The sequence below is a fragment of the Buceros rhinoceros genome, unplaced genomic scaffold (genome assembly GCF_000710305.1).
Source record: "Buceros rhinoceros silvestris isolate BGI_N320 unplaced genomic scaffold, ASM71030v1 scaffold635, whole genome shotgun sequence".
Classification (NCBI taxonomy): Eukaryota; Metazoa; Chordata; class Aves; order Bucerotiformes; family Bucerotidae; genus Buceros; species Buceros rhinoceros.
In genome coordinates this window covers 66,680-79,718 of record NW_010414368.1, presented here as the reverse complement: position 1 = coordinate 79,718, position 13,039 = coordinate 66,680, and the positions used below count along the sequence as shown (strand labels likewise).

Genomic DNA, 13,039 nt, shown 5'->3' with positions numbered 1-13,039 from the left:
CCTGCTGAAGTACCCCACCTTCACCTACATGGGGAGGGCCCACCTTTTTCACATCCTTCTCTGAAGCTGATTACTAACATACAAAGGTTTTACTGCAGACCAAAAAGATCTAAAGCTGTAGGTCACTGGAGGATATTAAATGATAAGCAAATTCACATTTCTAAAGTAATTCTACCAATTTATTAGCAATGCTAGTTCCTGTTCCACAGTAGGGGAGATAATAACAAAGTCTTGTTAAAGGGCAATGCGATATCTTTTATGTAATGTCTTTTTTTTCATTCGTGATGAAGTCATTAAAGCAGCACTGTGTCTTCTTGAAGCCTCAAACAATAGTCTGCATTAAATCTCCTGTGCAAAATTAAGGACAGTAGTTCACTGGAAAAATAAGTATCTGTTCTTCCTAATGCTGATGGCCTTCTAAAAATCATTAAACTATTCTAAGTTGGCAACGATAAAAAAAAAAAAGCAAAACTGTTTTAACTTTTTCCAAAGCAAAGATAAAATCCATTTCCCTTGTAAATACTGTTTTGTTCCAAATTTGCCTAGTGACCTATATGTCATAAGGCATGTCTCCCTTACAGCCTGCCTAAATCCCATTCTCCAACAAGCATCTAGCTTGAACTCAAGAGGTTTTTAAACCTGGGTGGGTAAAGGTTTGTCTTTGCTGCAACAGCACAGGATGTAGCTTCTGAGTCCTGTTCTCCTCTAGTTACAGGTTCAAAGGAACTGGTGCATGGAGCATAGCTGAAACGCAGGCATCAGCTCAAATTTCCTTTCATCCACAGCTAGGGACTGGGCTGGTTTGCAGTGGGAGTAGCTCACACAGCTTAATTCTCCCAGGGCTACCCTAAAATTTCAGCTGAACTACACTTTCTTCGTTTGCTTATTCCTTATTGCATTTTAAATCCATCTTTGCTTCCTCTAGATATGAATCATGAAACAAAACAAAACATCTCCTAACAAGAAAGTTCAAGACCCGGGAGATCACACGCAAGTGACACAGAACCTTACGTTATACTTAATCTCTCCTGCAAAAAGACCAAGGACTCCAACAGGAAAACCAAAAGCAACACGGGAATATAATGGATAGATTGCCTGGATTGGTACCCAAATACCACAGAAAATTCTAGTCTTGGGTCAATGATTTACTCTGTCCTGGTTGTCATCTACATTGTAAGACTTCTACTACCACCACCACTTGTAGTCAAGAGACACCACCTGGTGAAGACCAGGTTAGTCAGAGCATCACAAGAAAGATGAATTTCTGATGGATGAAACACGCGCGGCCAGATGGTGCCTATGTCACCATAGCCGTACACCACAAAAGGTAGGGAGCCAGTTTAAGGTTAAAAGCTGGTTCTGTTTGTATAAAATCTTTTTTTTTTTTTTTTTGCTCCTCCTCCTCCTCTTGTGCTTCCATTTTGGTGGAGTAAGTGTAAAAGTAAGGAGAATGTTACTTCTTTCTGAGTTTTCTATTTCTATGTTGCCAGGTTACTGCAGTGAACATTGTTCACTTTACCAAGGTTGCTAACCACTGGTATTTTCTACTGCTTGAGTCAACAGGTTAGTGGGTTCCTGGTTCACAAACTATAAGGAGACACATGAATTTCAAAAAAAGGCTTTTAATAAAGTCCTAGGATAAACACATATTGTTTAATAACTAAACTCAAATTATGAATAAATTGAAACCTTGGAGTAAAAAGGGACTCAAACACTGTGATCACGTCATCTGCTGGAGTAATTCACGAAGCCAGCATTGTAAACATAACATCATTAAGACAATTCTCATTTGAAGCAGGGATGTAGGCATTTCACTCATCTCCTTTTCTTGGAGCCAAACACAGAGCCACAGGAGTTCCTCCTGGCTCCTGCTTTTTGCCAGTAATCCATCACTGGCACAAAGTGACTCCTAAGAAAAAAGATTCTCCTAAGAAAATCTTTGCACCTTTGGATCACCTACAGCAGTAACATACAAGACACACTGGGCACACTGACACCTGAGTGGGATTTGACTCAGACCTAGACCCAGCCTGCCAGCCCACTGAGCACACACACTTGTGTCCACACAACAACTGCCCAGAGTGTGATTAGACTCTCCTCTACCGGCTGCTCACTCATTGGGCCAACGCTGCAAGAGCCAGAGGACCAGCTGGGTGTCTCGCACAGCACTGCACACATACATGGCCAAATCCACGTTCCCCCAGCGAGGTCCTTTCTGTGAATCCCACCTTGGAGGTCATGAACCACAAGGGACAGCTAATCAAGGCACAGCTACTGAGAAAACACTTTTTCTGGCTGACACGTTCATGCATCCCGCAGGAAAAGTGTTCAATATCCCTACAAGAAGCAGGCACGTATCCTTGGAACTCACAATTAATTTAATCTTAATTTCAACAAAGTTTTGCAGTAATTGCTTTCTAAACACATATTACCAATGACACAGAGGACCAGCCAATAGCAAGCTGCTTAGCTATCACACATGGCAGCTTGCCACTATGCAACAGCATTTTGAAGAACAATCCTCTTTGTTTCACCAGGCATTGTATGGCCTGGCTACGACTGGGCTAAGCAAGACTGTCACATAGCACACCATGAGGAAATCTTCCTGTTGCCTCTGGAAAGGGCTGGAAGCTGATGCTAGATCAATTCCATAAGAAATTAGGTACATTCTTTCACAAGAACAGGTAACTACTAGCAGAGCTGTGGGAAATTTTTCACCACAATAGGTTTTAAACCCAAATATTTTTATTTGAAATATAGGCTCAGACTTAAACAGGAGACAATTCAAAGTGGTCCCATAGCCATTCTCAGACAAAAGATCAGATTACAATATCCCGGTTCCTCTAAAAGCCTCATTAGCAAGGCATGGCAACTCACTGCTCTCTGGTCTGATTGCTCAGTGTTCACCACCCTGACTGATGGCCATTGGTGCTCCAGCCTCTGTTGGTTTCACTCTTCCACAACTGACACAGCCTTGGTTAGATCCCCTAACCAGACATGAAACTTCCTTTACACAACTCTCACTTAAACCATCTCACTTTTGTCCTTGCAACAAACCTAGAGCCAACAGCAGATGCCAAGCAGGAACAGGAAAAAAAACACCCAGCTGTCTTCCTACAGGTTTTGGAAAAGTTTGCCTAGTCTTGTCTGGTGTTCAGTATCCTAAGCAAGGAAGCTTTGGCTGCTACCTTCAAAAGACCCAAAATGTCATCTTAGTCTGCAAATTTTCAAAGCAGAAATCACATCTCCCTGTATACATACGCATACGCTGCAATGGAGATGCAGCTCTACGGATTTTGGGCACTATAATAACATAAACAGACATTGCAATTTCAAATTCATACTACTTGGATCATACTTCAGTTCTCAATCCGTGCTTCTCAGTTATGATATTCATCTTCCCAAACAGCTCCACGTGCTGTTTTTAGTAATCACATCCTTCAAACATTTGTCCCTGTTATGCCTACCAACATCTACATATTCAAAACAGTCTCTGAAGCACATGCTAAACATCTGTTTCAACCACCTTTCTCTTTAGAGTTTAAACCGTTTGCTGGAAAACTGCCATCGTAATGGCTAGCTCCTCTGTTAGTGACTGGAGAATTCATTTTGTATTTATTGATTGTTCCCTAATGAAGAGTCATAAAGGTGCCAGACACTCTTGACCAGACACTACTTGATTAGTACTAAAGCTCATAAAATCCCAAATCAAACTTAGCTCTTTGTCCAATGGCTCAGCCACTGGAAAAGAAATAGATGACATCATTCTCTGCTTACAGAGAAGACTGTAAAATTTTATTAAAAAAAACCCTATGGAAATTTTAAAAATATATAAATTGTTCATTTTCTTCCAGTTTCTAAGACACCAAATAGGTCTTCCAGAATCAAATCACACATCGCTAAAAGAAGTATTCTTTGTGAAGGACCCAGCAATATGCATCATGCACAGAATTTATTTTAAAGTATGACAAATGCAAATACCAATAAAACATGTCTTATCAACAATATAAAGTTTTATGATACATGCAAAGATATAATGCAAAGAATCCAGAAGGTATTAAAACTACCTCTAATGGATTTGTCTTTTCATCATTGTGGCTCATACAAATTTCTGAGGGTACTTCGCTCAAGAAGGCAGAGAGATGAGCAAGAACTCCAGTAAATGTCGAGGCTTTTTTTTCTCCCAAACTTAAAGCATCCAAAACATCCTGAAAAACTGATATCTCCTCACACATCTTTCAAAATAAGTAATCCTGAAAGTTAATTCCCTCTCTTCCATATCACTTAAATTATCAATTAAATAATTGAGAAAATAGCAGGAAGGAAAAAAGCCAACTAACAGGAGGCAGCAAAAGCCCATCCCTACATGGCAATAGCATTGCAGTTTCTGTTATGCTCTCTGAAGTTGAAGGCATCTGAGTTCAGAGGAGTACAGTTTGGATTCTTTAGGACAACGTAAGATACACACAAGGAAATCAAAGAGTCATGAAAACACAAAATCCATTAAATACAGATACCCTCATAGTAGTCTACGATTCCTGATATAATTATTACAACATATATAAGAAAATATCCTTAATACATGCAAAATCACAGTCTTCCATTTTCCTAAAATCTACCACTCCAATGCCAAACACTTGTTCTGCAATAAATTCAAAATTCTATTCATGATTTCTGTCCTATATTCAGCAGTTGACATGATACCAGCTTTAACCATATGTAGCTTCTAGCCCTTTTATCATAATGACAAATAAGTGCATTCCACCAGAAAGCAAGGAGGCTTGCACAAACAGCAAATGGATCAAGACAAGCATATCAAGGATGAAACAACCACAGTAAGGCAAATATCCCAAGAAGATAGAATATCAAAGATATGTTCAGGCTTCTCCAACATATGAATTTGGCTTCTTCACCACAATCTGTTATCCTTTCCTGTTGTTATTTAAATAGCATCTTTTTTTGTAATCATAAAATGATACCACCCGTATCTCGGTTATTCCAGATAATTTCAGTAAGATAATTTCAGTAAGTCTTCTGCAGAGTTTTGTTTTGTGCTCCCAGCAGATGAGACTAGACGCTCAGTGGTACATTTCTCAAGAAAATTAGCTCCAAAACAGTAGAAATTAAGAAAACCATAGAAAAGAAAATGACAATACAATGGAAGGGACAGCTAACCAGAGAAACTCGGGAAGGGTCACCAGCGTGCAGCGGAGTGAGGCAACCCAGAAACCTTACCCCTTGCTCGGATTCCAGCAGCTCTGTTTTGACTCTGACTGCCGGCATCCCATCAAGCATTAACATTCTGTTCTCAAAGGCGCTGATGTCCTAAAGCAAAAACGGACAAGGTTAATAAAACAAAAAATAAAAAAACACTTTGTTTAATTCACTAGTTTAGTTCTATGATGTTGTAGAAGTAAGTTCCTTTTAGCAGAAATTAACAAAGATGTAGTATTAGTTTCAAGGAGTAGCTACCAGATTATTACTTCTGTTAAAATAGTAAATTATACTCTCAATCATCCTTAAAATGGAACTAATCTTCGTAAGCAACAAAGGAAAATCATCTCCAATGACCATTTTTTAATTTGAAATTAATCATGCAAATGCATGTATATAAGTTCCTTGCTTTAGAACTGGAAAGGAAAGCAGCAATGTCAAATAGCTTCAGGTTTTTGGCAGTATACTTAAGCATATCTGATTTGAATCAAAGCATCTGTTACTCCTGTATTACCTAGAAAAAGCAAATGCTTGAATTCAGAGAAGTTAGAAGGGCTGTACACACACACATCCCATAAATTAACACACATCAGCAATGCCTCAGATCTCACATCATTCATTGCCTTGCAAAGTTATCAGCGTTTGTCAATGAAAATCTCCATACACTCACCTCTGACACAAAAGAAATAAAAAAGCATGTTAAAAACATGCACTGTCCTTGTAGTAATGGGCAACACATGATGCAAGCTTCGACCTGATGAGAGATTTGCAGAAATGTGCTTCCCTGAATCAACATCCCTGCTCTGAATGTCACATCCCGCTGTTGTTGGAGCAGTTTATATAGACATGCAAAACAAGCTCTTGTGCCTTCAGTTCAAACACTACCTCAACCTGAGTCAATTTTCTATTCCAGCCAAGGCTCAGTGCTGGTATTTGAAAGCTAGCTCCTTCAACTGCCATTTAGCTTGGACAGCATGGAGAGAACAGAAGACATTTTTATCCCTCAAGCTAGAATCTGACCTTACAAATCCAGACACACTAGTCAGCAGTACAGAAATACGAAGACGTCATAGCTTTTTCTCAAATAGCAAAACTACCGCATGTATCTCTTATAAGTGACTCATTCACAGCCACTTATTTATCTGCAGCCGTGTCTGGAAGGCATGAAAGAGACACTGGAAACTCAGCTCAGCTCTAACCATTACCTCGTGGCCCTCAATAATGGCACTGTTAGGGAAAAAGCGCTTTCCCTGTGTTTCATGGGCAGCAGATCTGTCCAGTACTGCCTGGTGCCATTTCTCATAAAAAATACGTTCATAGCCCTGTTTCTTACTATGGCTGTTTCAGAGGAATTTTAAGAAAAATGGTCTGTCCTAATGGAGATTCCAAAAAAAAATTTAAAAATTTAAATTATTTTAAACATTTTCTTCTTTTCAATTAATGCACCTTGTCCCAGGATCTTCATTTTCAGACATATAAATATTGCAGCAACTATTTATTTTTTGTGTACTCCTTTATTATAATTTAAATAACACACTGAAAAGCAGGGAAACAGATACGCCTGTGCTCCAACATGATGCCACAGACAGAGCAAATGACCTACTTAAAATCCCCGTCACCCTCACTTTGAACCCCACGTGTTACAGCACAGAGATACGGTTTTGATACTACAGACCAGGCACAAAATTGATGGTAGAGCAGATAAGCAAACGCAACAGCAAATGCAACCTCTATATTTCCCTCGAGAAGTAGATTTAGTTCATAAAAAGCTCTGAATGCTTCAGTTAAAAAATTTCAGATTGAACAAGTAATTTTCAGCAAACCCCCCCATGTTCAAACACATGCGAGTGAATATGAATCAAGCTGCTAAGATGTCCCAGCCCATGCTATGCTACCACAGTGTATCTACTGCATTTTAAGCGTGACACTACAGACACTGCCTACATCTTCTCAGCAATTTATTTCGTGTACCCTGATCTTTGTTCAGTGTGTTCAGGCATGAGGTGGGGAAAGAGCAGGAGGGACTCTGATGCCACAGAACAGCTGGCTGAAATTGTTCCAGACTTTACATCCCCTTCTCTAGCAAGGGCAGTGCACTGTTTACTCATCAGAAGCTGATGTCAGGTGTCACTGAGCTCCAACGTTTTGGATGTGGTTTGGAGTGGAGCAAGAGCAGGAGCTAGCGCAAATTCTGCGAGCAGAGAGGTCCCTCTCCCTTCTTGATTTATACACAGCACACTTGAGTTTTACAGCAAGACCAGGAATATACCATCATCAAGCATCCCTGAGGCTGTTTAGCTCATAGACAAAGAAGGATGAGCTGATATTGCTTCGTGTCCCTGAGGAGGTCTTACCCGCCTAAAATGAAGGGACAAGGCTGGCTTGCACAGGAGGTGCAGGCAGGAGGAGGAGGGAAGACAAAGCGACACTGAGGAAAGGCAGGTTTAATGAACTGTTAGAATCTGATTAGAGGCTAATGTCCCTTTTAGTGCTTTGTACCAATTTACAGCTGATATACTTGAACCATTTTTCCCCACTGGCTGTGATAAACTCATTAGTTTTAAAAATGCAAGCTAACCAAAGCCTTTGAAGTTTAAAACTGATAAATCATGAAAACCTGACTAGTTCATGTACCATTTAACACATTTACATTTAACTAAATTTTCACAGCGCTTGCTTCCCCTTTTGTTCTCTGAAATCATATTTCTTAAAAACAGCGCTCTGCCTTTTGAGCGCTGGTCTGCAGACTGAATGCAGGGAATAGCTCTGGCTTTTGGGTCATTTATAATTCAGAGTAGCAATAACGACAGAAGTGGTTTGGAAAGAACCTACTTGATCCCCTCTGCATTTATAACTGAAGGACCACCGTGTGACACATCCTGGGGGGACCACAGTCTGGTAACAGCTGAGTAGATCCAGTTTATATGCTATGCATATGGATGACACGGCTAGCCCAACAGCCACCCAGACAGCTGGTCTTTCCAAACTGCACTCTCCTGCTATAACCAGTGTTTCTACTACAGTATGGTCAAAGTCATTCAGCAAATAGGATGTAATTGTTGAGGTTTGCATACAGTAGGCGTCATCTACGGCACAGGGGCTTGACTCATCCCCATGGGGGCTGTGGGTGTGAACTGAGTTACCCCACGAGCTTCTCTGGTTGGCCAGGCAGATGGAGCATCCACACCTGAATGAGACCAGGCCGCTCCACCACCCCACGCTAGTTGATGACACTCAGGAGACCGACCAGCAGAGACAGCCGATATGACATGTGGAGTCAAAGCATTGCTCAGGCCACAGTCATGGCTCGCTCAACTCATTTCATCAACCATGGCAGATAAGTTCTAGCTCCCAACGTTGCTCAGGCAAAGGCGACCCAAATTCATGTGACAAACCTTCACTCTCTATTCTCCTACTTTCCCGTCCCAACTCACCTGGTGGACTCCAGTCACCTCTGTAAAATACATAGCAGATGTATGTCCTAAACTGGGCATATAATCAAGCTAAACACTACACGACCTCAACGAGATCAACCTCTCTTTCTCAGTGCCATCCACTGGAGCCTTTCACTAATCACTTTTGGACACTTATTCCCTTGGAAGATTAATTAAAACCACAAATCACACCCAAGTTCGTTTGGGCAACTGCTATTAGAGCAGTTGTTACACAAGACAGATAAGCTTTCAAGCTTACAAACTCTTCTTCTGAGAAGTTATGGCAATTCATCTAATAACAAGACTCCCTGCCGCCTAAAAGGCCTACATTTTCAATACAGCACTGCTGCTACTACAACAGACATTTTCTTCACGTGGATGACTTTGTTTCAAGTTTGATTAATGAAATTATCTTCGGCTACTTTAGAGGAAGAGAAAACAAAAACTTGTATCTCATCCTGGTACAAAATGCTCCAGCATGCTGTAGTGCCTATTTAATCATGAATAATACTATTATGAAATTTGGCTCTATTCATGAAAAGAGCTGTAGTGTTGTAGCCAAGTTTTTTATCTGATCAAGTCATATGTTGGAGCATCACGCTGCAAACTTTTAAGAACAACAGGGGAGCTGGTGCGACAACCAACATCCTGTCCACCAAAGAAACCCCTAAACCCCTTCCATAATTTCTTCCAAGCACAACATGACAGAAACTGCACATCCCCACCCAACACCATAGTTGTTTTCTCTCCCACTCTCTGAGATTTTCATGTCTGGTTGTGCAGCACTAAGGCACAAGAAATTAAACAATGCTCTCCCAGACCTGGCCCAATTGTAACGGGCACAGCTCCATGCAAACCCAGGAAAGAAAGCAGTGACCTCAGGCTTCAGAGCACTCAGAACCTAGATCTCCTATTTCCTGAATGGATCAACAAATATTTACGTTCCTGTGCAAGACAGTCTCCTCCCCTTGTTTCATCTTATGAATGCAAGAGATACAGAGAAACAAGGTGGATGATGCTAGTCACTGCTGTCACTAATGAAGGTAACAGGCTTACTGAGTCATGCTGAAGAGCTGCACACTGGCAAGACAAAGCCACTGATGGTTCTGAACTTTTCCATGAGACACTAAATATGCTCAGCTGACAATTCAATGATTTGTAAACTCTGGTGAGCTGACCATAGCCAGCTACCAGATGGCCATCCAGCCACCCCCACACTCCTCTCCTTAACGTGACAGGGGAAGAAAATAAGACAGAAAAGCTCATGGGTCACAATAAAGACAAGGAGATCATTTAGGAGATCCTGTCACAGGCAAAATAGACTTGATTTGGGGAAAATTAATTTAATTTATTGTCAGCTAAAATAAAGCTGGATGGTGAGAAACAAAGACCAAAACTAAAATACCTTTCACCCACCCCTTTCTTCTTCCCAGGCCCATCTTCATTCCAACTCTTCCTTTGCTGTACAAACTCAACTTCTAATGGGACACACTTTCATTTTTAAGAAATGAAATACCAGTTGGGGGAAGAGCAGTCTCAAATTCAACATTCAAGCTAACAAAAAGTTTAAAGGCAGCACGTTTGAATAGCTACAAGGTGAGAACAGCCCTTAAGCAGTCGTTCTGTCTCAAAATTAAGACTTACAACTTGCCCTGTCTCATCATCTACTTAATTTTACACAAGTTTTCTGCACATGCAGTAATTTCTTAATTCATCATTATATTCTCATTTTATGGTTCCAAAATTTTGAGTCATTTTGGCGAAAACAGTGTTCTTCATAGTTCAGAAACATGAATTTTAAAGTTTTTGCTTCTTACACAGATATCTTAGAAACATCACTGAACTAACTGGAAAGTAGCCTATATCACTTACATGCCCTAACAATACAACTACCTTGTTGCTTTTTCTGAACACGAATCCATAAATTTCTATTGTTCTCATTATTTACATTATCATACTGAAGTTATCCATCAGTTCTAAGCAACAGGTAGCATAACAAACAGCTCAGGCAAAAAAACTAAAGTGATCCACCCAAGGCAAAACTTTTGAAAGTATGACAGATCCTCTTAAAGACAGGACTACATAAGATTCCCAAAGTTTGAAATTGTTTCTTCTCTTTGTTTCAAGGCACACTAGAAGAATGAAAGATTACTATCTCTTCTCAAATATAACTATCTCCATAGAGAGAGGAAGCCAGGAAGAATGTCTTCTTTCCAAATTCTCATGGGAAAAAAAAAAAAAAAAAAAAAAATCACTCAATTGTCTACTACCTCGATCTCCTGAAGACCTTCATTTCCAAAGGAGTCCTTTATATACGATACAATGAGATTTGTTAGTCACTTAAATATAGTTATCTCTAGGGTGAAGCATAGCAGTTAACATTGTGACAGTATATGAGCAGTTCATTCCACAAAGTGAAGGAAACAACTATCCAATAGAAAATAAAATTAAATTTATGTGGCTAGAAGATAATCACTCAACTGGGAGTTCTGCCAAGGAATCAGGGTTAACAGCCCATGTCTTGCCATAAGATCTTCATCATATGTAATTATGTCTATAGCTGTGTGAAATGTTCATAACGAAAGCAGAGATGCTGGTAGTTCTGTATTTTACTCCAAACTTGAATTCACCAGAAAATAAAAGAAACATTTGCATTTATTGATGCTTCAAGGAAAAGCAAAACAATTTCTTAAAAAAGTGAAGCCTTAAACTTCATACTGTTTTCATGAGAAACTGGGTGGGGTTGATCTGAGTTCATTCCAATTCAAAATGAAATCCCTTTAGAGGTAAGAGAACGCAGAGTTTGCAGAAGCCTGAGTGACCAATATGCACATAAAAACTGTGGTTTATGTTTATCTAAAAACCCAAAACTTAAAACACCACAGCAACGTTCTTCTAGAAACATGCTGGGACAGCAGCTCAGCACATGTGTGAAGACTAACTAACTGAAGCTAACAACAAGGTTATTTCTCATTGATCTACGTATCTCTCCCTGTTTTGCTTTTTAGCCCTGAATGGAACTCAGGGTGGACCCCACTGCAGTGCATCAAATTCTGTACATCACCTCATGCCATACGAGGCCATGGGAGGAGAACAGTCTAGGTCTAAGCATACGTGTCATGGACATGCATCAGCGTGGCAAACAGTGATCACGGAGTCATCATAGCTCTAAGTTTGTCAGGAAGGCCTCTTGAGTGTAGCCTCTTATTACAACTGTACGTGTCAGGTACAGCCAGGACTTCAACGGCAACTGTGACTCGATGCTGTCAATGCCTGAGATGCATGTACAATGGTTGGCCTTCAGATCATGTTGTACTGCTGAGATCCTCCTCTGATGCATCAGACCACGTCCAGTTGTATCCTGCTGCTACCAGTACAAAGATGTACACATACAACACACGCTTCTTGAATTCCTATTCCGGTGCCTAGATCCCTTAGAAAAAAAACAATACTAATTTTGCAGACAGCAGGTTATCAAAAGCTGTTAAATAGCCAAATCTTTAAGGATGTAGCTACATTTTAATTTGCTATATATTTGTACAAATCTGTCTCCAGGGAAAAAGCTCAAGTCCAGACAATATTCAGTGAAAAGAACCAAGACCTCACGTTTTGCTTCTGAAGTCTTCTTTGTTTGTTCGGGTGTAAATTAGTTTTAGCAAATATAAATAGAAACGAAGAGATATGGTCAGCTTCCAGGTAACAGAGAGGCATCAAGTGCATTGGCAACTAGAGGCCAATCTGCTATTTCTCACAGGGTTGACTGCGGAGCGTGAGCTTAGACTACATAAAATCCCGTTACCTCAGCTCTGCTCTCCTGCCACTTTTAGCTGTCTCTACAAAGAATTAACGATCATTCCCATAGTAAGTAATTCAGACACAACCTATTGCAAGTAACAGTCATCATCATCATCATGGCTTGGCTTCGCGAACGAAGATCTGGGAAGGGCTTTTCCCACGCTCACTGCAAGCGATGAGCGCACCCTTCGGGCCTGTGCGGTGGATTTTTTAGGTGAGGCGCAGCGTGCGCGGAACTGGCTCCACCCTTTACACCTGAGGTTCACCTGCCAGGGCCTAGCGAGCTTGGACGGTGACAGCGAAGTCCTCGAGTCGTAGGTTTGGTTAGAGTGTCCTTCTCTTAGATAGATGCCTTACAAGGCTGAACGAGCTCCATCTGCCCGGGTTTGGAGTCAGAGTTGTCCTTCTCCTAGGATGGCTGCCCGAAGGCTAGTGAGCCCATCCTGCCCGTGGACACACTGTGTCTGACCCTTCAGTTGAGAGCTGTCAGGCTTGGGAGACCCCACCAGAGGCACACGCCACCACCAGCAGAGCTCTCAACCTCACAAGGGCACGCAAGCTCCTTCCCCACGGCAAGGGGGTGCCCAGGAAAGAGT

General features: G+C 40.9%; 1 protein-coding gene across 1 annotated transcript in view; it reads right to left on the bottom strand.

Moving 5' to 3' along the window:
• The window catches only part of KLF12 (Kruppel-like factor 12), a gene marked incomplete at its 3' end in the record, with an annotated part of 117,263 nt that overhangs the window by 79,428 nt on the left and 24,796 nt on the right, over positions 1-13,039 (bottom strand). Inside the window, exon 2 of the mRNA XM_010137054.1 lies at positions 5,236-5,325. Coding sequence (XP_010135356.1) covers positions 5,236-5,325 — 90 coding nt within the window. The remainder of the gene's footprint in view (positions 1-5,235; positions 5,326-13,039) is intronic.